General features: G+C 33.7%; 3 protein-coding genes across 4 annotated transcripts; 1 reads left to right on the top strand and 2 right to left on the bottom strand.

Annotated features, from left to right (window-relative positions):
• Window positions 1–405: 405 nt before the first annotated feature.
• Window positions 406–3,227, bottom strand: LOC18049440 (mannan endo-1,4-beta-mannosidase 5). Its single transcript, XM_006441653.2, has 5 exons — window positions 2,686–3,227; window positions 1,827–2,021; window positions 1,553–1,675; window positions 1,252–1,454; window positions 406–943 (listed from the first exon to the last, which is right to left on the bottom strand). Exons 1-5 carry the CDS (start codon window positions 3,016–3,018, stop codon window positions 532–534), a joined length of 1,266 nt encoding a protein of 421 aa, XP_006441716.2. The 5' UTR covers window positions 3,019–3,227; the 3' UTR covers window positions 406–531.
• A 9,755-nt stretch (window positions 3,228–12,982) lies between these two features.
• Window positions 12,983–16,466, top strand: LOC18049441 (endoglucanase 3). Its single transcript, XM_006441654.2, has 6 exons — window positions 12,983–13,248; window positions 14,190–14,693; window positions 15,095–15,244; window positions 15,370–15,481; window positions 15,646–15,809; window positions 15,918–16,466. Exons 1-6 carry the CDS (start codon window positions 13,039–13,041, stop codon window positions 16,248–16,250), a joined length of 1,473 nt encoding a protein of 490 aa, XP_006441717.1. The 5' UTR covers window positions 12,983–13,038; the 3' UTR covers window positions 16,251–16,466.
• A 1-nt stretch (window position 16,467) lies between these two features.
• Window positions 16,468–20,128, bottom strand: LOC18049442 (splicing factor 3B subunit 4). 2 transcript variants are annotated; one of them, XR_002906439.1, is made up of 5 exons: window positions 19,938–20,125; window positions 19,608–19,819; window positions 18,932–19,091; window positions 18,612–18,844; window positions 16,468–17,513 (listed from the first exon to the last, which is right to left on the bottom strand). XR_002906439.1 is itself a non-coding variant. In XM_006441655.2 (4 exons), exons 1-4 carry the CDS (start codon window positions 19,975–19,977, stop codon window positions 18,687–18,689), a joined length of 570 nt encoding a protein of 189 aa, XP_006441718.1. In that variant the 5' UTR covers window positions 19,978–20,128; the 3' UTR covers window positions 18,388–18,686. The 2 variants fall into 2 exon arrangements, 1 of the variants encoding a protein (XP_006441718.1); XM_006441655.2 differs by lacking the exon at window positions 16,468–17,513 and having other exon boundaries at window positions 18,388–18,844; window positions 19,938–20,128.
• Between the last annotated feature and the right edge of the window lie 3,633 nt (window positions 20,129–23,761).

The raw sequence follows: 23,761 nt of genomic DNA on the forward strand, positions 1-23,761 counted from the left end.
GTTTGCCGATGTTGATGTGCAAAAAGTTGCCTATAGAATGGTGTTTTCTTTTTATGTACCTTGCTGTAAATCAAATTGCGGATGCTGAAATATCCAACAATTGAAACCGGTGTGATAATTCCGGTACCAAGCGACGGTAGGTTTTGGGGAGCAATTGGTATTCTTCCCTCCATATTATGTTAAAGCAACAAATTGTCTGTTATCGTTGATATTGTAAGGAACCTGACCGGTCCTTTGATGTGGGCGTTATGTCTTAAGAATTTCGTTCCATGCCAAGAAATTTGGAAACTTAGCAGAAACAAATATCACACTGTTATGATAACAAAATAAGCATTCGAGGGTCGTATTGCTAAATCAAGAGAATTGCATACTTTATTCATAACATAAAATAAAAAATGTCGACAACAAATTTTGCATTTGTAAATCTTTTGTGCCCTGCAAAACAGGCACTTTGATTCCTAGTTTATCTAGAAGTTCCATTCGTAATCCAGCATTCCCATATTTTTCCAAAGGCTAATTAGCATCTTAAGACTAGCCATGCAGCTGATAATGTGATTTTCCCATCAGATTCTTACCATAGGTTAAGATGTGCGCAAGAGCAGTCATTTTGTTTGATTGCTGAACAATGACACTGCGCGTTGATGGATTCTGTGATAAAACAATCTCATATCCATCAAAATATGGCTGCATGCCTTCAGCCATAAGCTGCCAGACCATGCCACCTCCAATTGCTCCACCATTTCTAGCTAAGTTGTAGATGTTCATATAGATTGTGTTCAAGAATGAGTCTCTGACATTGATGCTGAACCCAGCTTCTTTGCTCGATTTTCCGAACTCCGAAAAAACCAACGGTTTCTTCAGAATTGTTTTTGAATCTGTCCAATGGCTTGCCAACCATTTTTGTACGAATTGCATTTGAGCATAATCGTTCTTTCCAGGTAGCCTGTTTATTTGGCAAGAAAACCAAGTCAGTTTTAGTGAAAATTTTCGAGTGAAGATGTTTGCACGCTACAAAATGCAAATCCGAGCAATACATTATTATTTTACAGTAATACCAGTATCCTTCTCAAAACGTCCTCTTTTTTTGGTTAAATGTGCGAACAGAAACAAATTATTTTAAAAAATAATATTATAAACATGTTTCCGGCGCCGTTTTCAATTTAAAAAATTAATTTAGAAAACATTATCGGATGCGTATTTTGTTTTCGAAAATGATGCAGCAAAAATGTACATTTAATTTTCTTAGCTCACCATTGATCTGGATATGCGTGAATAGTTGTAAAATCAATCTCCTTGATCATATTGTTGCTAATAAAATCTGTGCCAACTTGGTAGCCAGGATTAAATTGCTTCTTGTCAGGAATTGAATCTCCATAAAATCCTTCCAACCCAATCTCCAACAAGTGCTTGTTGTCAATAGATTTAACATAGGATGCCATTTCTTGGACCCAATTCTGTAGCACAAGACATTCTATATGTCATTTTACTTATTTGGTAACTAAGAGCAGCCGGCATATAATTTTGCATGCAACTTTTAGTAACTGATACTTACATTTAAGGTCTTTCCGGAGTAATCAGCTTGGCAGCGAGCCTCGTTTATGAGTTCCCATGCCATGATCGTGGGATCATCTTTATAAGCAATTCTAGTGATTGTGTTGATTCTTGTAAGCACTTTCTGCAACAGAGAAATAAAAAAAGGGAAAAAAGGAAAGCACTTTGTTAGCATATGTATATGTATGATCACTTTTCTTTTCATGTTATATATAAGTCCAATAGAAAGTGAAACGCCAAAAATGTTTGGTTTGATTTCTAGTTTTTTGTTTTACCTTGACATGATTCTTGTAATATCCTTTAACGATAGCATTAGTGTAAAACTCATCATCGCTATTAACTGATGCGCCAGCAGCTCTAGCCCAATTCACATATTGTGGCCTTCCTCCGAAGTCATGGTAGTTGTTGCTCAAGCTCAGAATCAAACGGATTCCATACTTTCTTGCCTCTGAAATCACAAAATCAAGGCCCTGCAAAAATCGTTTATAATGAATCAGTAACAAATTAATGATTAAAAATGAATGCACGTAAATTAAAATTTTTTTCCATGCACTAATATAAAATAGGTCTCGTTAACGGGCGTCCTTACTTGAGACTTACAACGCTGAGGGTTTATAAAACACGGAAAAAAAACAATTTCATATTTTGGGTATAAAAATCTCTTTAGTGCGTCTCTTGGAAGATCATCACGTTGGTGGTTGGTATATTAAAATGAGTTTATTCGAATTTTTTTTTTTTTATCTGAACCACGAAAGACTTTTTTTTTTTTTTTTATTCGAAAGACTTTAATGCATCATTCACTTTAATGTTGTGAATATAAAAATTTGCAAGTCTTACTACGGAACTCAACAAGTGCCAAAATGGTCGTTTTTAATTGGTCACGCATACCGTTTTAAACATACTTAAATGGTATGCTGGGCCCACAAAAGTTTTCCTCTATAAAAATCAACGTAATTTCCTTCAATTGAGGCACTTGCATAAATTTTGACGTGCTCAAAATTATGAATACCAATAGGTGATCGGAGAGTGAATTTTAAACGTTTAGAGTGGACGCTGCCAGGATAAACCTTATGAAATATATAAACTGAAAGGCCAGAGTCATTAAATGATGAGAAAACGAATTGAAGCGAAAACCTGAAAGACTGGTTCATTGTAAACTCCGGGAGATTGCTGGAGAGCTCCATAACCTCCATCACTAAATGCCCATGTTCTACAAACACTTAACCCTGCGGCCGCGGCCTGGCGAAAGACATCGCTAACTTTGTACCTTTGACTTGGCTGTGATGCCACATTCATCATCCAATAAGAGTTAAATCCATTGAAGAGAAATGGAGAGCCGTTTAGAACGAACTGGGTGCCTCTAGTTTGAACAAAACCTGCTTGTGCAGGAAGTGTTTGAGCAGAAGCTAGGTGTAGGAGAAGGGCAATTGCCCAAAGAAAGGAAAATTTTGCTGGGGCTTTTAACATTTTTGCTAGGAGGATTTTGTTGACGAGTGTTGATGAAAGTGGCGAAGAGAACTTGTGGTTGGTTTGAACTTTGAAGGCTATTTATAGAAGAAAATTAAAAGAGCGAAAGATAGAGAGACTTTGGGCTGAAAAAAGAAAAATAATAAAAAGTTTTGCAAGTGAATCTGTGAGCAAAAATAATATGGGAAATATGTTTTATTATTTTCTTGAACATGGCTAGTAAATGATGAAGTTGCTAGAAATGTGAGTGGTTTAATTTGATGACATATATATGTGTGTGAGTTGCTAGAATCTGTTAAGGGCAAGATTTCTGTTGTAGGTTTGTTACAAACTTTGAGTGTCCATTTTAATCATAAAAATGATGAGTTTCTTTATATCAAATAAATTATATGGAGAATATTAAAACGGCAGTGCTCATGAGACCAGCTACACATCACGCGAATTATGCATATGAATACAGTACCTTTCATTTACGTGTCCCTTAAGGTAGTATTTAATTATATCATAGGTTATATAGTAAGATGATTAATTTAATTAACACGTGTTTTAAAGACACACGCTAAATATTAGGCTTAATGTGCAGTGTCTTTATAAGGATAACAATTTAATTACTTTTGATATATCCAAAAAAACGTATTGATGCATCTTCTAATTTTAAGTCTTTAATGTCTCAATTTTTTCTTTAATATATGTGCGCCCTGTAAACACATTACATCATAACATTGATAAGAATATATAGTAAAAGGGTTTATGACTTGTACAACTATTCTTGGTTTTCGTTATACATTTGATTTTGCTTTATCTATTGGAGTTTAATTTTACTCTTTCTTTATTGTATTTTTCAAATGATAAGGTTCATTATATCACGTAAGTGAAATGCTCTTTTTCATTTAATAATTCTTTCCCATATTTTTGAGATTTTCAAAAGAAAGAAAAGAAAACTAAACTTATCTGGATGCTGGGGTAAGTAGCATTACATTAATTTCTAAATTGAAAGCTTAGATATCAGAGGGGTAAAGTTTTAAACCTAATGCCAAATTAAAAAGCTTAGAGTATAATGCCAAATGGCATATTTTCTTACAATGTATAGTATAATGATATAGTAGTCTCAATACCATCTAAAATTCCTTTCAATAGATATAGATCTGCGTATGGTATTGATCGACAAAAAGTAATTGATAAACAAATCGTAGATAAGAGGGTTTTTTTTTTTTTTTTCTTTCTACAATTTTCAACGTATATAGTGTAGAGCCAAAAGTAAAAGCTTATAATTCATGGGCTGTTCATAATTATTTGGGAACCCAAAAATCAAATGTCGGCTGAATGGCAAGTAACATGGGAATGAATCATATATGATATCGATAATGCATGCTGATGACGCAATTGTTCATCACAGGCATGCGGCTGAAATTCTGGAAAGGATAAATAAATTATATCGAGAGACTATTGCATGAATTTAAAAAGAAGCTGCTCGAGCAAACGAAAGAAATTTAGCACATCACGAATAGTTCTCATGTATACAAATGCACGTGGGTGGTTGTTATTATAACACCGATAATAAATCATTAACATAACAACGCATGAACCAAGCACCAACTATAATAATTACAAAAATTGCGGTTGATTTATGAAAATCAACAATTAAATTTGTAAGCCGCATCCAATCGGGGCGGAACTAGGTTACGGCCTGCAAATTCTGGGCATATATATATATATATATATATAGTAGTTTTTCCATCAGAGATCTCTGACTTTAATAAAGTCATTGATTAGTTAAAAGATAAAATAAACACAGATTTCAATACACTATATTTTGTCATGTAATATATTAAAATTAATTTTTTTTATCTTTTAATTAATTCTTGACTTTATTGAAGTCAAGATTCAAAGAAGACGCTTAACTAAACTTTATATATATATATATATTTAAACGTCTTCCTTGAACCTATTTTATATAAAGATTATATTTTGACATCGTCAAATTTATAGTATTTTCATTATTTTCTAATTAAGTCTGTCATACTTTTATTGTAACTCTCTAACGTCGAACCAAAATCCTACTCCCCCCCCCCCCTAAGAATCATGAAGCAGAAGAGATTTGATATATATTTTCATACCGTGATATAGATATATAGCTTTGGCTTTAGCTTTTTGAGGTGCACACGCTTTGAATGTTTAAGCAGCGGTGCAATTTGCAAAAAGATGACAGATGTAGAAGCTTGCAATTGCTAATAATAAGTGAATGGAAGTGGAGGCTTGCAGCCGATCAGAAAGGAAGAAGATGATCATGAATTAACTGGTCAGTTGGAAACCCGAGCCGTTGGTTATTTCGGAACATGGGTTTTCTGATTTTATAACGTCATCATTCAGCAGGAATTCCGGAAAATTTTCTTTTTCTTGGAAAATAGGAAAACCTTTTTTCTAGGAAACTAAACACTGGATAACACCGCATAACAAAATATAAGCTGGTGACGTTTGCAATTAACGCATGTGGGCAGTTTCTGATGATGCTTGTTTTATCCATTTTTAAATTGGAATCTTCAAAGATGATCTCTAGGATTATATAAAAATGTTGGATATTATACTTGTGCTGATGATCTGTGCTGGTTGTGCTGGCAATGCTGATCTGGTTCAGTTGATGATCTGTGATGATGAGCTGGCTTGATGAATGATGAAGTGTACTGTGCTGATGTATTGAGTCTCTGCGTCAAGGCTTATGTAATTACTGTAAAGAGCCAGCTGGCAAATTATGATTGGTTAAAAGGATTAGTTAGCTAGCAAATCAGTTATTAATTCTGGAGTTGGTTATCATTTTGCTAGCTATGGTATACATAGAGGAATGCTAGCTCCGAAGGCATGTAATGTTTTCGGATGCATTTCAATAAGATTCAAGATTCTTCCAGATATTTCTAATTCATTTTCTCTTTAATTTTCCCTCAATCGGCCGAACAAGCTCTCTAATTTAAACAAAAAGGTTCGTATTTTTATTCAGTAATAGTATTGCTTCAGTCGTACTTATAAATTAAAAATTTATTATCTAATTAATCAAAGAAAGAGATCTTGATGTCTTTTTCACGGAGGGAGTTCTGAAAAATTCGGTGCAGCTAGACTTGGAAATTGGTAAACAACATAATAAAAGAGGAAGAACGCACGTTGAGACTTGCCACCAATCAATAAATGATGACGAGTTAGTTAATTGGTCAGTTGGAAAAACATCAACTGCATTGGTTCTAAGTCTGAACATGGGACTTCTGATCTTACAACGTCATCATTCAGCGGGAATTCCGGAAACTTTTTCCTGGAAAAATGAAAATCTCATTCTGCGAAACCAAATATTGTTCACACTTCATAGGGGCATGTGAGCTCTTTGATGACGTTGGTTTTATCCAATTTTACCATTTGGAATCTTGCAGGATTTTGATTCTTTTGGCGTCAATTTGCAGTACAAAGCGAACAGTATTTTAAAGATCTTAATTAATTCAAAGGTGTGCTAAAAAATGGGTTAGTACTCAAGGTGAAAGATACAAGCCCAAACCAATATCTGGCCCGAATTCTTTCCTTGAGACCGGCCCAATTAATTCGCAATTTTGGGAGTTCTAGTTTCGTAGAATTTCTTTAATTACTTTTTATTGTATTTTATTTTTTACAATTTTGGGTACGAGGTGAAAAGATTGGTAAAGTCTAAATCAAGTTTTCAATCAGTACCTTCTTGCAATTTGCACTCAGGTGAGCCAAATTAAGTTTTTTTGAAAACCACTCGATTAAGCCGTTGAGGGCAGAATTTCTTTTTTGAAGAAATTTATTTTAAAATTTCTTGCTTAATTATCCTAGTATATGCAAGGATTTTATTTCAGTGATAATTTTTACCTCAAAAAAGATAAGGACTTTGATTCTCAATAAAATACCCTTATTTCCGCATATTATTACTTTTATCTTCCTATTTTAGAGCTATATAATTCTAAACTAAATTACTAATATTGGAATAAATGTTTAATCACCGAGTCTCATGATTAAGCTTCTCGTAACCAAAGTCTATTAGAGGAATCAACTATATATCAGCAGCAAGTTTTAAGTACTTTCTTTCACAACAACTACTGGCTTTGATTAATTATGTTCCTGTACAAGCTGAAACAGATTTATTAAGTTAATTAATTGTGCACGTACGAGTTATATTGAAAGAATACGAAGAAATTTTTTTTTAACATGAATGACTTTTAAATGACTTAAAAAACCTAAAGGATGTGTGAAATATTGGTCATATTAGCATCTTTTGAAATTAATAGTGAGATCTGGTGTACCTTAGCATCTTTTGAAATCAACTAAACTCAATCAACAATTTACATATTGACTTAACAGAATGTTATTGTCCTCTTATTACGACGCCAAACGTAGAGGCACTCAGAAATATTTATTAACCATATTTAACGACAAGTTAGAGTCACTGTGAACAGAGTATAAACCAATGATGAGGAGCTTAGTTTTTGTTTGATGCTATTTTTAATGTAATCTTATGATTTTTGTTGCCTTAGGTTAATATAACTTTATGCCATTTATGATTTTTGTTGCCTTACATTTTCTTAATTATACTGAAGTCGTTTATTAGCTCTAATGCTTATGTGCTGATCATCATAATTAGGCTTTGTCTATGCTCAAGGCATTACAAGAAAATCCTTTAATTTGTTCAAATTCCTTTTCAGGAGAGATAATTATAAAGTTTATTAGTGATGAGGTAAGAAGATCGTCTCTAACTTAAACTTTCTTGTTTGAATTTGGTTTCTAGTGTTCCGAAACAATGAAATTTGTTCTAATTTTTGGTCATCTAATTTGTTCTAACCATTTCTTTTTTAAGGATTTATAGTTGCAGTGGAGAGATAATCTCCAAAGAAGGGGAAAAAAAAAGTTTTGGTAACTCTTAAAATACATTTATTTTACATGTTTTATAAAATTAGGATACATTATGTGTTGTTTATGTCTATAGCGCTCTCTTATGGAAGTGTTATTATTGATCCACAATTTTGAGAGATTACTGCTTAAAGGTACACTCAGATTTGTTTTTTCAGAATAAAGGTGACAATCATTTGTCTTAAAGTGATTAATGGAATGACAATATTTCGTTAGCCATCTAATAATTCAATGAGTGCATGATCGATTTTATGCTTTCCCTTAGTATATCCGTTTATATTTTCCTTTAATACATCCTTATTTTGTTGGTATTTGGCATAACTACATGCGTACTTGAGAACTCGAGACAAGAAAGAAAAGGATGCCAGTGAGTGTAATACTCAAGAATTGTCAGTTTTGACGGCTTAAAGCCGCAGCAATTTTTTGTAACCGATTTTACGTACCTTGTGTGACGGCCAAATTGCCGTTTCAGAAAACTCTTTTTAACGCTAAACATGCGGCTTCAAAGCATTTCCAATGCCCACAAAGCCATCACAAAAAGTCATATGTAACGGCAAAACAATGGTCACATAAATCATTTTTTGTGAGTTTTAGTGGTATATAGTATACACCGTATTAACAAATCAATGAACTCAAAAGCTTAACCTAGTAGACAGATATCGATCATCCAACATACATTAGAGAAATTAACTATATATTAATTATCATATTAACAAATCGCTGAATTCAAGAACTTAACCTATTAGATGGATATCGATCGTTCAACATATATTTTGACTAATTTAAGTTTTAAATTTAAGAAGGCGTCCACACATAGACAAACAAACTCCCTTTGCGATTTTGTTATTATTGTTGTTATCTCGTGAATTACAAATTGATTAATTTGGATACGTTCCTAAAAGCCATGAATAACCAACTAACCAAAGCAATGCATGCCAAGAAAAGAAGCGACTAAATTGACCTGATAAATTAAAGAGTGTTGATGAAGTTTTTCAATTATTGCAAGCTGAATTGGAGAATAATTCTAAGCACAATGCAATGCATGAAAAGACGTAAAAGCATTTATTTTCATATATTTAATCATATTCAGAAATCCGGATATTGTTGTTATTCAATAAGGCTTCAAATTGCGACAACGTTTTGTCAAAAAATTACCAAATCAAGAGAAATCATATCTCGATGCCATCGGTTGAAGAAGATTCCTAATCTAGCCAATCTCTAGCTTCTCCGCTAATCAAGCTGCTCTTTAATTATTAACTAGTTAATTAGTTTAAATTTTCTACCTTCACTTTTGTACTCTTTATATATATATGTAAGTTTGTTATCCTAAAAGATATTGACCTCACTTGTACGAAATCAAAAGGATTAAAAAAAATATCAATGTTGTTATATTATTTAAATTTTATGGGCTGGCCTAAAATCTTTATTTTATAATTTAAAATGTAAATAAGTAAATTTGTAAAAAATTTTGGGTTTTAATCAGTGCATCTATCTTAACGTATGTTAACGCTTAGCAAAACTATCTCTTCCCTAATACATTTCTTAGGATTTTGTTAAGATGTGAATAAGCTTTTCTCCCTGTTTTAATGTAATTTGATGAAGAATTGAGTTGAATTATTTAAACGGTAGGAAAATGATTATTCCTTCTCATTTCAATATTTTTAACAACTTCTTAATAAATAATATATGCTAAACACATTCTTTTTTAAAGATATGTTACGATTGTGAAAGTAGAGTCTATTAATGAAGCGCGCCTTTGAAATCGTCAAGGTAGGTCCATAAGCATTTTTAGGTTTTTGGGATAATTATCAAACGTGTCACATTTCCACACGATTTTCACCAACTTTACATTTTATATAACCAAATAGTTTAACAGTGTATGACATTATATATGCTTAACACATTATACTATTAAACCATATGTTTTATTAATTTTCCCACACTTTAATAAATTTAAGATCTTAAATTGGAATATTTATATATACATAGATAAATTATCATATGCCTAGCATTTTTTAAAATTACAGATATCAACACTAGAGAAAGATTTATTAGTTTTAACACCGCACGGCTTTAAATGCTTATATTTTTAAGTCTTTAAAACTATGCGGTTTTAAAACTTTCCCTTACTTTAAAATTCACAACCCCCGGGCGCGTGCCCACCCAACATGAATCGACATAGTTCCACCTCTTTTTAGGCAACCCTTAAGACTCGCCAAGAAGAGTTTTGCCAATAGTAGTTAAAGGAGTACCTATAAAAGGTAATAAAGTTCACATTTTATAAGGGGTTTGAATGAAAGTAATCTAATATAATAAAACTTAAATCTCTTTAATATGAAAGTTAGTTGGTTACACAGTCGATTTTGCAAATTTTATTTTCCAATATAGTACCAATTTAGTGATTTTGTTAGGTAACAAGATGGAATAATTAGGTAAAGGTTCATTAGATAATGATTTAAATGTTGAAGTATCAAATGTCACAATAAATTTAGAGTTTGAACCTCGCTTGTAAGAATGAGGAGGAGATAGGATTGTTGTTAGACTAAATAATAAAAATAAATAAATTCCGAATATGACTTCACAATTTTTTTAATATTTTAAATAATCAGTAGAACCCATTAAAATTAATGTTAAAATCCAAATAAGATTTGAATCTAAAATAACAAAGTAACAAGTAAAAATTCTATTGAAAATCACAAAGAAAAGAACCTCCCAAAAAAGAAAAATGTGAAAGAAGTACAAGCTTAGTCCTAAAGCATAGGGAAGAAAGTAGATAAACTTAGATAAGTAGAGATCCCAAGAAGAGAATCAAATGAAAGCAACAAAGTGCAAAAGGCAAAATCCATTTAATTGACTCCACACTCATCATTCTCTTCATATTTTTCTTTCTTTATAATTCTGGCGCCGATTTCTTTGCGCAATCCAGGGCCCCAAAAATGCGCCATTCACGCCTCCACTTTTTTTTTTTTTTTTTTTTCAACAACAAAATTTTGACTATCGTTAATAATTAATTTTGCCAAATTGCATTTGATTTTGGCGGTTTTTTCGGTTATACTTTGCCCCACTAAACCAACACTTATAATTTTTTCGTAATTATTTTTCGGTCAGTGGTCGGGCACAAAATAAGCAAATTAGGGAACAAAATCAAAGTTTTAGTGCACGAGAAACTCAATTCGCTGCTTTTAATTGAGTTTAATTAAACTTTGCCTGATAATGGTTAGTGAAGAAAGATTAAAATTATTTGATGATTAAAAGATTAGTGCCAATTCCAAGTAAAAGGAACATGGGGAATATGCATGCATGCCAATATCACAAAAAAGATTGGGTAGTTTTGAAGTGATAGATGCCTAATCTACAACTCACATTTGACAACTATTATTTTTCGAGTTTTACCAGGACAGGCTAAAAACAGAGGCGGCACGCTTTGGTAATTTTGGCTTTCGGCCTGTCTAGAAAAAATTTGGACAAAAATGTATGTCAAAACACCGCTTTTGGCCTTCAACTTAGAATTGAAAACATTCGGCTAATTGTTTTACCTCTCTTAATTCGAGATTGCAGAATATGCAGCTGACATCACATGTAAGGCGGGTTTGAATTGTTGTATTTTACTAATTCAACTAAATAATACTCACAAATTAAATTGTTGTGTTCATAAAATAGATGAAAATTGTAATTGCTGTTTAACCAAACAAATTTTTTTCTTTTTTTCTTTTTCTTTATAAATCTTTGAAAAGAATGAAAATCTTCATCTACTAAATACCAACTTTATGCTATTTGATACCAACTTTATACTATTTGTTATTAGTAGATCTATCGAGTTACACTAGGAGGCCTATCCAATTCCTATCCAATTTTGTTTTATAATTATAATTTATCCAAAATTCAACTCTGAACTTCATCTCTAAATTTCCGATGAAAATATTTTTAAACAAAACCTAGTGCTGAAATTTAACCAGTAGAGTGATGTATGGTGATTATTTTTAACCACAAAATAATCATAATGAACTATATGATATTTTTTTTTTGGTTAAAGAAAAAAGAGTATATGGTTGATGTAGCAAAATTATAGAATAGTGAGAATAATGTTAATTGTATTTAAGAAAAGTTAATAATAAAACTATAAAGTTCAATGTTAAGGGTATTTGAGAGGGGTAATTTTTAAAAACCTCCCCTGAGGTTTGGCCTTGTTGCAAGTAGATGGCGAGAATTGATTTATTTGTAAAAAAACCCCCTACCGTCAGTTAATTTTAACATTGACCGTTAGTTGACTGTGCAAAGACAATATTACCCTTAACAATAATTTGTAGACGGAAATAACTAAAAAAAAATTAAAATTGTTAGCTATTTTACCCTCTTTAAATTATTGATATTTTCTTAAAGTTCCTACAAGAAAGATAAAATTTAAAATTTAAAAAATTCTCTTTAAATTATTGATATTTTCTTAAAGTTTCTACAAAAAAGATAAAATTAAAAACTTGAAAATGAAATAGTTATAATCTTTACCTATGATATTGTAAATTTTTAGAATTGACAAGGATAAAATTATCAAAAAATAGGGTTTGTGCTTTTCGCGCCAACAATTTTAATTTTTTTTTTAGTTATTTCCGTCTACAAATTGTTGTTGAGGGTAATATTGTCTTTGCACAGTCAACTAACGGTCAATGTTAAAGTTAACTGACGGTAGAGGATTTTTTACAAATAAATAGATTCTCACCATCTACTTGCAACAAGTCCAAACCTCAAGGGAGGTTTTTAAAAATTACCCTATTTGAGAGTCACCTGACAAGTCAACTCAGTTGTAATTTTGACAGTTAATTATTTCCTTTTTCATTATGTAAACCCTAAAACGACGGACAAGATGTTGAATTTGGACACATAAAAACGGCGCCATTTTATAATGACAACTAAACAAATTAACAAAACAAGTCTATGCATGGAAAATCAAAAGCCTAATATTGCGGCATTGTGATAGCAAGGGCCTTGCTCTTTTTTGCTCTCATTGATTCCTCTATAAAAGGCATAGCCATGCTTGACATAAACCCATTAACAGAAAATAATCAAAATTAATTAAAATTAGCCAAAATATTGGTACTTTGGCAGCTAAGTACCAAAAAAAATATGGCAATGCGAAGGGGAGTTTCTTTGCGCTGCTGTTGCCTCTTTTTGTTTTTGCTTCTCATCGAAAATGCCTATGGAAACCCTAATTACAGAGAAGCTTTGGCAAAATCTCTGTTGTTTTTTCAAGGCCAGAGGTCAGGGAGACTTCCCAAGGACCAACAAATCACTTGGAGATCCAATTCTGGGCTCTCTGATGGGTTATTTGCTCATGTATGTTTCTTTATTTCTTGGATTTCCCCCCCTTTTTTTCTTTCCGAACGTTATGAGTATAATTTTAAGTACAGTTTGAGTTTAAATGAACTGCTGAATGTTTTAGATTTTGTTGTTTCTATGAGTTGTTATTAGAGCTTTATATAAGAAAACAATTATTTGGAAGTTCTTTTTTAATGCAAATGTTCATACATTTTAAAATAATTTAACAATGTTATTTTTATTTAACGTCAAATCTGTATTTTAAAATGTGTAAATGTATGTAAGAGCGGAGTTATTTTTATTTAGTGTTTAGAAGTGTTTTCGGTATTTGATAAAAATGTAGCATCTCTTTTATTGTTCTCTTTGGAATATTTTGACAGAAAGTTTTAAAAAATATTACATTTTTTTTCCCAAAAAGAATGCTTGAAATATTTACATAAAACAACTAAATGTTTTTGTCGGAGATATTGTACAACGCTTTCTACGAAGTGCTTTTTTTTAAAAATAAAAATAAATAAAAAATCTTGCTCTCAATCTCATTATTATATTTCTCATGTGGGTCGAGTATTCTGAGGTCAAAAGTTTCCTTAATTCTCAAAAAGATTAAGCAAAAGTAAAGAATAAATTAAACTATCCTTTCCTCACCATATTCGTTATTTGAAGCACTACTCCATCTTCTTCTCTTTTTTTTTTTTAATATTATCAAATGTAAAAATATAATTTTTAGATTCAAGGTATTTCCTTGTTTAATTAAATACCATTATTATCCAGATAATGAATATGGAGTCCATCCATGCCTCAAAATATCATCAAGCACCATAGTTACTTGAAATAATATTTAGTTTCCCAACAAAGAATGTCTTTCTTTCCAATTTTCTTGTAGAAATGTTTTATTTGGTGTTATTATAATAACTTTATGTTCAATTTTCACTTATTTGTTCATTTAATTTTTTGTTCAGGTTGATTTAACTGGAGGTTACTATGATGCTGGAGACAATGTGAAGTTCAATTTCCCCATGGCCTTCACGACAACAATGCTATCCTGGAGCACACTCGAATACGGCAAGAAAATGGGCCCAGAGTTACAGAACGCCAGGGCAGCAATCCGGTGGGCGACGGACTATCTCCTCAAGTGTGCAACCGCAACACCGGGGAAGCTCTACGTCGGCGTCGGGGACCCGAACGCCGACCACAAGTGCTGGGAGAGGCCCGAGGACATGGACACCGTTAGGTCTGTGTATTCAGTCTCGGCTAGCAATCCAGGTTCGGATGTTGCCGGAGAAACCGCGGCCGCTTTGGCCGCGGCTTCGTTGGTTTTCCGGAAAGGGGACCCTAGATATGCGAGCTTGTTGCTGAGGACTGCAAAGAATGTCTTGCAATTTGCCATGCAGTATCGCGGGGCTTATAGTGACTCTCTTGGCTCTGCTGTGTGTCCTTTTTATTGCTCATATTCTGGATACAAGGTGGGCTTTATATATATATATAGGAAAAAGTTAGTGACACCGTATGATTTGGCGAAATAGCTATAGGAATTTCCTTATTTTGAAAAAATGGTTTTTAGGATTCATAAATCCTTTTTTTGGACAAATTATGTGCCTTGGGTGCATTTCTAAGTTAAAAAGGGGGTACATATGACTCTTTCTGAAGATAAATGTTAAAAACATACCTTAGAAAATAATTTTGAGATTAATTTTTTTTTGAGGTGTCGCGATGTACTTGGGGTAATCTAAAAGATTTTACCAATTGAATTAATGAATAACCCACCATCAAAAGTCTTCATAAATTGTTCTTAATGGGTATTTTAATAAAATCATAGTGGGCTTACTATTTATTTGTTTGTTTAGTAATGTATTTTTATGTGCAGGATGAGCTGTTATGGGGAGCTGCATGGCTTTTCAGGGCAACGAATGACGTTACTTATTATAATTTCATAAAATCCGTTGGAGATGATGGTGGCACAGACGTTTTCAGCTGGGATAACAAGTTCGCTGGTGCCCACGTTCTATTAGCAAGGGTAAATTGGGTCATAAATTCACAAAATTATGATTTGGTTAATCAAAATTTCATGAGATATTGGAGAGCTATCTTTATTCAATTTCAAAATTTTCAAAATTTTGACAAAAAAGTTCCTATTTGCAGGGAGCTTTATTGAACAGGGATAACAATTTCGAGCCATATAGACAAGAAGCTGAAGACTTCATTTGCAGGATTTTACCAAACTCTCCTTTCACAACTACACAATACACACAAGGTAAATGTAAAAAGCTTTCAAAGCCAAAAATATCCACATTTTAAACAAGTTGCATATTTCATAGTGAATTTACATAAATTGAATTAATATCTTACAAATTGGATCTTGGGTTGAAACATTGCAAGGTCATTTACCTTTTTTTTTTCTTTTAAATTTAAATACAGGTGGGCTTATGTATAAGATGCCCGAAAGCAACCTCCAATATGTTACATCCATATCATTCCTTCTCACAACTTACGCTAAGTATATGAGAGCCACAAAACACTATTTTAATTGTGGCAATATGGTAGTCAACCCTGGCTTACTCACAAGCCTTGCAAAAAGACAGGCAAGTTGCTCTAAGATCTACTCATAATATTTGTCCCGTTGATTATTAATTTGATTTCCACTGAGCTTTGATTCTTGAACTAATGTGATTATATTTGGAAATTTTCAGGTGGACTATATATTAGGTGTGAACCCAATAAAAATGTCCTACATGGTTGGTTTTGGACCGAATTTCCCGAGGAGGATTCATCATAGAGGATCTTCTTTACCCTCATTGGCAAACCACCCTCAAAGCATCCGTTGTGATGGTGGATTCGAACCATTCTTCCACTCATCAAACCCTAACCCTAATATCTTAGTCGGAGCCATCGTCGGAGGCCCAAACCAGAATGATGGGTTCCCGGATGATCGGAGCGACTATAGTCACTCAGAACCGGCTACGTATATCAATGCTGCTATGGTTGGACCCCTGGCATATTTTGCTGGGGGCAAATCCGGTTGATGACATTCTCTTTTGTTGCAGCTGCTTTTTGTAGATATATTGTCCCACTAAAGGGGCATGTGCCACCAGAAAGATTGGTGAAGCATTTGAATGTTTTCTTGTATTTTAGTTTAGTGTATGATGACTTTGTATCCTGCAATGATCATGATTCTTTCTATCACTAAAGAAGATAAAGAATCATGATCATAAAATCTAAGAATTACGAACGCAATCTTCATTGCAATTGAACATTGTAGGACTATTTTCTAAAGTTGAATGAAATCAACATATTCACGTATACAGCCCATCAAAAGAAATTTTCACGCAACGAAAATCGCCGCCAATGCTTTGGTCGAAGAAATAATGTCAAAGTTCATTCAAATAATCTTAAATCCTCAATTATTTAATCTCCCCCAGAACAAGTTAAAGTAACAAAACTTCACATCCACTCTCATTTCTGGCTCAAAGCCACGTCTCAGCATTTTGTCAACCACCTTCCATCCACCATGGTTCAGCCAAGCTTGCAAACAGAATGCCATCAAATGCGGCTGTGTTCTGCCAATGCAGGAAGGATGCTGCAGAATAATGCGGGGGAGTACTGCACTCACTGAGGAAAGAAGCTACAAGAGAATTGGCAGCATCTCATATTTCATTTAATTCTTTGCATGTCTAAGAATGCTACTTGATAACAAGGACAACTAGAGAGCCGCTAAGCCAGATCCAGGTAGGTTCCATCATCAGCTACAGCAGGAGACCACCAGTCATCCCAAGGTTTGTCCCCATCCAATGTAGATAGCGTATGAATAGCTATATAACCGAATAGAAGTGTGCAGAAGTCCATATGAATACCCTGTGTTGTAGCTCTAAAAGATCTGGACTCTGTTCTGACAAAGGTTATACCGACACAAGGGGACTTTTCTTTAATTCTCGCATGATGTGTGAACACACACATAGAGAAGTATACAATATTTGAGATCACGGGTTTGTTGTTCAACCATTGTTCATGTGTCAAATCACTAGGGTAGTGCACAAGTGTTCCAGCACTCCAGGCCTGTTACGATTCCAGCTATCAGGCTATTCTACGAGTCGAGCAGAAAGACACATGGGGCCTAATGTGATAACAAGGCACTCTAAAGAACTTCTAAATTCACAGAATTTCCTTTCAATCCACCCAAAATTTGGTCAGTGCCGTAAATATACAAAATGCCAGAAAGGAGCAGGATGGGTTCAAACCAATACAATTCTTCCCACTGCATCCCAGATCAGGTAGAGGGATAGCAACAACTGTCTTAAGCAAAAACAATGTTTTAGCCCAAAAATCAGCCAATAACTTAATGAAAAACAACTTCTCATTGAAAAAACTCAGAATGGAATGAAATTCACAAAAAGAGCCCAAATTAAAAGTAAAAATAAGTGACCAATAGCAAGGTGATAAATATTTACTTGAGCAAGCAAGTAAAAGCAGCACTGAGCTCAGAATAAATAAATTAATTAATTAATTAAAGGTTTGATCAGAGCATCAAGCAAAAAGTATTGGACATACAAAATATATCTTGCTGACTCTGATTTGATGGGGAGGGGTAGCAACTATTACAGACCCCCAAATTTGACATCTACAAATCAAAGAAAGTCCCTCTACAACAGTCCCTGGGAGTAAATCAGGAAATTATGAACTAAACCAATCAAGATATCTTACTTATCCTTTTCAGTTTACTTGAATATTTACATGTTTACTATATGTTTAATACTTAACTACTGAGAACTATAATCTTCCACATTATCGAGTAAGTCAGATCTCAATCTCAATCTCAACCAGATATCAACTACTTTGGCAATGAAGAAACTTCTATAGATATATTACTATTTATAAAGACTCAATGCAGGGATTTCCCAACAGATAGATGCTTGAATACCTAAAGAAGAAGTTAGGAGAAGTTTATAAATTAAGACTGGGGGTATTTGTGTATGAAAAAACACAAATAAACATTTATATAAACTGAAAAAATTATATGCATCATCAGCAATTGAGTACAAAATAAAAAAATAATAAACACAAATACATAAATCATCTGTTCATTCCCAAATAATAATAATAATGATAATAAAAAGTCTTCAAACCAATACTGCAGCAACATGATAAAATTAATATAACTATATCAGCAATCAAAAAGACATTTCAATTAATTACAGGACAAGTGGTAACAATAGATAACTGCCTCTGATCAGGTTTCACAGTCCAGAACAACGACAGATATGCTACTTTTACAATTAAAACAACAAACAATTTTCTACGATACAGAATGAAGTACAGCTTTCTCAAGTCTAGCCATGGGTTGGCACACCTATGGAAATTAGTTAGGAACTGAAACAAGCTTATCTTACCTGAACCATAACAATGTACCACACTTTTACTTTACACGAAAAAGAGTTCTTTTCGACTAAGTGACATGATAAGCATCAGAAATGTCGATTACTAGTGTTATAGCGGCCAGATCTAGAGCGACTAATACAATCCAATGTTGCCCCAAAAACCCTTCGACTGTAATCATAATTGGTAACATTGAGATGTGTCTCATACCCATTACTTTCATGTGATACACCAGGGGGAGGTGGCTCTGAATCAAAAAGAAGGTTTCTCAGCAAAGCACAAAAACAAATACAATCAAAACACTGTACAGAAGAAAAAGGAAGAAAGACATCACCTTCGGAAGAATAATGACGGGGACCTGAAATCCTCATCGAATGGTGAGAAATTTCCGTACCATTAACTGGCACGGGTACTGGATCGCTCTTAGATTTACGAGACGATAAAGGGGTAGTTGTCATGGATGAGTTTTGCGCGTTTTTGTCTTGCCCAGAAAGCTGTTCATTAAAGTCTATGTCAATGCAAAAAGCTTCAAGTGGGACATTATAAACATGATTTCACTGTTTGTTTAAACATTGAGTTAACCTCAAAATTCTCCAGAGAGTCTCTAAAACCTTAATAATTAACACAAAAATCCTCTTTAACATTTGTTGGAACCGTCTATCAAATTTTAAAAGGAGTAACACTACATATGCAAAATTCAGATATCCCAGTGGATAACTGCCGTATCAACTGTATATCAACCTACTTGAAAGTATAATGTTATACTCCTCAAAACATTGAAACAAATGTGCAATGTCTCTAGATAAGCTGAGTATAATAGCTCTGAAATCATTGTTTTCACTGAGGACCCGAACGAAAAAAAATAGCAAAGTGTGACATTTACTCATGATTTTAAGAAAAATAAGGGACTGGATGTCATTATCCCAAAGCTAAAGAAATTGGGTCTATTTGCATTTCAGCCAAAACCTAATGAAATTATACAAATATGGGAAAAAAAAAGGGTTACGTACAGCAAATCTGAGGGTTCGATTGTAGAGAGTGACAATGCCGGAAAAAAGCTTAATGGCATAATCGGCGATCTCTTCGGATTCATATTCAACAAAGGCGAAGCCTTTTGGTTTATCAGTTTCCTTGTCTCGAGGTATATATAAATCAACTACTCGCCCTGCTTGAATTAGAATATCGTAAAGCACTCTCTCGCTCACTTTCTCATCCAAATTACCTATAATAATAATAATAATAATAATTAAACTCAATTAAATTAATAACAAAAAAGAAAATTCAGAAATCGATTTTGGAAAAACTGATGATAGAACTGAGATTTGAGAGGTTATTTTTACCTATGTAGACGTTGCAACCGGAGTTGGAGTTTCCCGACATGATTTGTCGTTTGTTTCTTGAAACGACGTCGTTGGCGGAAAATGAATTTTGCAAGTACCAAATCAGCTGATGCAGAGACTGTGGCTGCTGTTTTTTTATAGAGAAAGAGAGGGGTTGGAATCACCGACTTCGATTAGGTATCGGGTTTGGCTGCACCTGGTCTATTAGGTAATGCCACGTCAGGTAAACATTAAATTATAGCGAAAAGGAAACTTATGCGGCGTTTGTATTTCTTGTACGAATTGATTTTTAACTCTTATTAGATTTTAAAGTCTTTTTAAATTATAAGTAACAATGTATGTGATGGGGCATTAATTACTCTGACTACCCTTACACTAGAATATGGAAGTTCTGGTAGCGATTTAAGCCTCTTCCTATCCCCTAACTTCTGAGATTTTTAAGCTTTAGTAAGATGACTAATGGCTAATGGCTCCCTCCAGGTAGCAATTCAAAATTGTTACCGGCCGCTTAGATTAGGTTTAATTTATCTAATGATAATAAGCGGCAGCAAGCTATCACTTGGGATTGATTCTTCCCTTGGATTAACAGTCACTAAGATCCAATTTCGTTAAAGAACACAAACCTGGTTTAAGTGGCACGGGATCCGAGATTCTTCTTGGCCTCAACATTTCAGGGAAGCGTAAACACCAAGAGGTTGAAGATCTTTTTGCTTCGCACCCACGAAAATATATAGCTTTAACATTCGTCAAGAGAAAAATGGATGACCCTCGTTGTCTTATAGCCGTTCCACTTAAATCAAGCTCTTCCAAGCTTTCTACTTTCGCCAAGTTCTCTGGCTCAATTTTCGAGATTGCATGTATAAACATCTAGCTTGTTGTCTTTCATTGAATTAATAAGAAACATCTAGAATTTCCAGAAGAATTTTCCTCCATTATCTCAGCTGCCAAACAACAGCTATAACTCAATTTCTAATAATTTTCACATGGGAGTCGGAGACACAAATGGCAAGCTCAAGCAACATAAGCACAAATTCAAACACAATCTCTACAAATCAAACAAGACAAACAACATTTTCTTTCATTACTCCTATCAAATTAGATTGATCAAATCACATGCTCTGGCGAAATCAAGTTCTAGCCTGTATAAGAGGAAATTGGCAGCCCCAAATCAGTTCATTGATTCATCAAGCTATGCTGGAGCGGTTGCTGAATCTACTCAACAGATTGAAAATCCTAAGTAAGTTGTTTGGAGATCTCAAGATCAGACATTACTTAGCTGATTGCTTAGCTCTATCACTGAAGGTATTCTCAGTCTTTTTCACTCTTGTAACACTTTATGACGTATGGAGAACATTGAAGAAAAAGTTTGGAGTACAATCAGAGGCCAGGGTTCTTCAACTTAGATATGAAATGAATATCATGAGAAAGAGTCACTGAGCATAGAAGAGTACTGCTTAAAAAATGAAACAAATAGAAGATAATTTGGCATGTGTTGGTAGTCCTATTTTTGATAAAGATCTGTTACAACAAATTCTCAATGGTCTTAGAGTTGGTTATCTAAATTTGGCCACTTTCATTACTGCTAGTAAGTTAGATTATGATGATGCATATGCTCTATTGTTTACTCATGAGACATGACTTGAACAAAGTCGGAACAAAAAACACATGTTGCAAATTATGCTAACTTTGCTAACCATAATAACTATGGCATGATTAATGCCTATCATCCACAAATAAGAGGCAATTCCAAAAGAGGTGGATATACTGGAGGATTTCAGGGACATAACAGTGGAAATTCAGGCGGGAGAAGTAATTTTTGTGCTAAAAGATGCATGTTTTTCAATTCTCATCCCAGAGGCTTTCCTTTTGATATTGGTCATTATAGGAATAGTCTTGTCAGAGGACAAATGATTGGGAGTAACAAACTTATGCATCTTGGGAGAAGTCAATTTGGTACTGCTTCTGGTATTTCAAGTGTGGAAGGAAATTATGAATTGGTTGTATGCCAAATTTGTTTCAAATCTGGTCACACAGCTGCAGAGTGTTGGCACAGATATATAGAAAATTATGTCCCTCAACAAACAAGATCTTATAACAAGGACAGAAATCAAAGATCAGCTTACATGACTTGCTTTGATCCTTCTTCTGAAAATTATTGCAATTCATATGATGATTCATGGCCAACTACTCATTTTGGATCAATACCAACTTATCCAATGCCACACATGCATTGTCCACCTGGATCTTTATATATGTCAGACTCAATGAGCTTGCCTGGAGCTGCTTATGTTGCTAATTGTGAAGGACCTGCAGATGAAGGTTGATATCTTGACAGTGGAGCTGCACATCACTTGACCAACAACATGGCAAACATGCACGTCAGAGATGAATTTAAAGGTGATGACAAAGTTATGATTGGCAATGGTGAAGGTTTGCCCATTACACACATTGGTGATGCTTCTCTCAATTTTAAAGGTTTTAAAGCACAATCTGTATGTACACATATTTTGCTTAAGGATATACTACTTGTTCCATCCATTGCAAAGAACCTGTTAAGTATTTCAAAACTTACTACTGACAACAATCTATCTGTTGAATTTCCCAGATCTATTTGTTTTGAGAAGGATTCACTGAAGGGGAAGGTTCTGCTACAAGGTATGGCTGAGAAAGGGTTGTACAAATTGCTGCTCAAATCTTCTCCACAATCGATATACAAGTCTTTTCTATCTCATAGTCAAATAAACAAACCCTTGTCTATGTTGTCTTTCTTTCTGTAACTAGCATTCATTATCCTAAGAAATGTTTTCAATCTTAACCAAATGTTTATACTGAATCATTCAATAAAGTAACTCTTTTTCACAGAGGGTTTGGACATCCTAATCCTCAAAGTCTGATGCATTTACTCACATTCATCCTCATTCATTATCTTCAAGTATTCATAGTCAAGTAACAAAGCACTTTTGTGAAACATGTCAGCTTGGTAAATTTTATAGAATTCATTTTTCCATTACTGAAATAAAAACCAAAACTGCACTAGAACTTGTTCGCACTGATCTATGGGGCCCTTCACCAGTCTATTCGAGAAAAGGTTATAGATATTATAGATATTATATTAGTTTTTAGATGATCACACCAGACACACCTGGATCTATCCTCTGAAATTGAAATCTGAAGCACTGGAAGTACTCAAACTGTTCAAGCTTTAAGTTGAAAATCAATTTCAAACAACAATCAAATTCTACAATCTGTTGGGGTGCGAGTATAGACCATTCACAAAATTTCTAAATGAATGTGGTATCCTCTTTAGACACTCTTGTCCATATACACATCGCCAAAATGGTCTTGTTGAGAGGAAACATAAATAGATTGTTGAACTAGGTCTAACACTTCGCACAAGCTAAACTTCCTTTTCAATTCTAGTGGGATGCCTTTCATATATCAATATATCTCATAAAATAGATTGCCTACTTCTACACTTAAAATGTCTATTCCATATGAGAGGTTATATAAACATAAAGCTGACTGCAACATGCTAAAGTGTTTTGGCTGTGTTTGCTATCTATATTTAAGAGATTATAATAAACATAAATTTGATTATCATACATCTAAATGCATCTTTCTTGGTTACAGTTCATCTCACAAAGGTTTATAAATGCTTTCATCCTTCTCGACACACATATATAGCTAGACATGTTGTGTTTTGATGAACATTTATATCCGTTCTCTTCAGATCCCAGTTTTTATGCCACGAATAATTTTGTCAGATTCATGTTTCAAAGTTTCTCCAGTTCAAGCGTTTCAACTGTCCACTTTATCTGTCCCAA

The sequence above is a fragment of the Citrus clementina genome, unplaced genomic scaffold (genome assembly GCF_000493195.1).
Source record: "Citrus clementina cultivar Clemenules unplaced genomic scaffold, Citrus_clementina_v1.0 scaffold_3, whole genome shotgun sequence".
Lineage (NCBI taxonomy): Eukaryota > Viridiplantae > Streptophyta > Magnoliopsida > Sapindales > Rutaceae > Citrus > Citrus x clementina.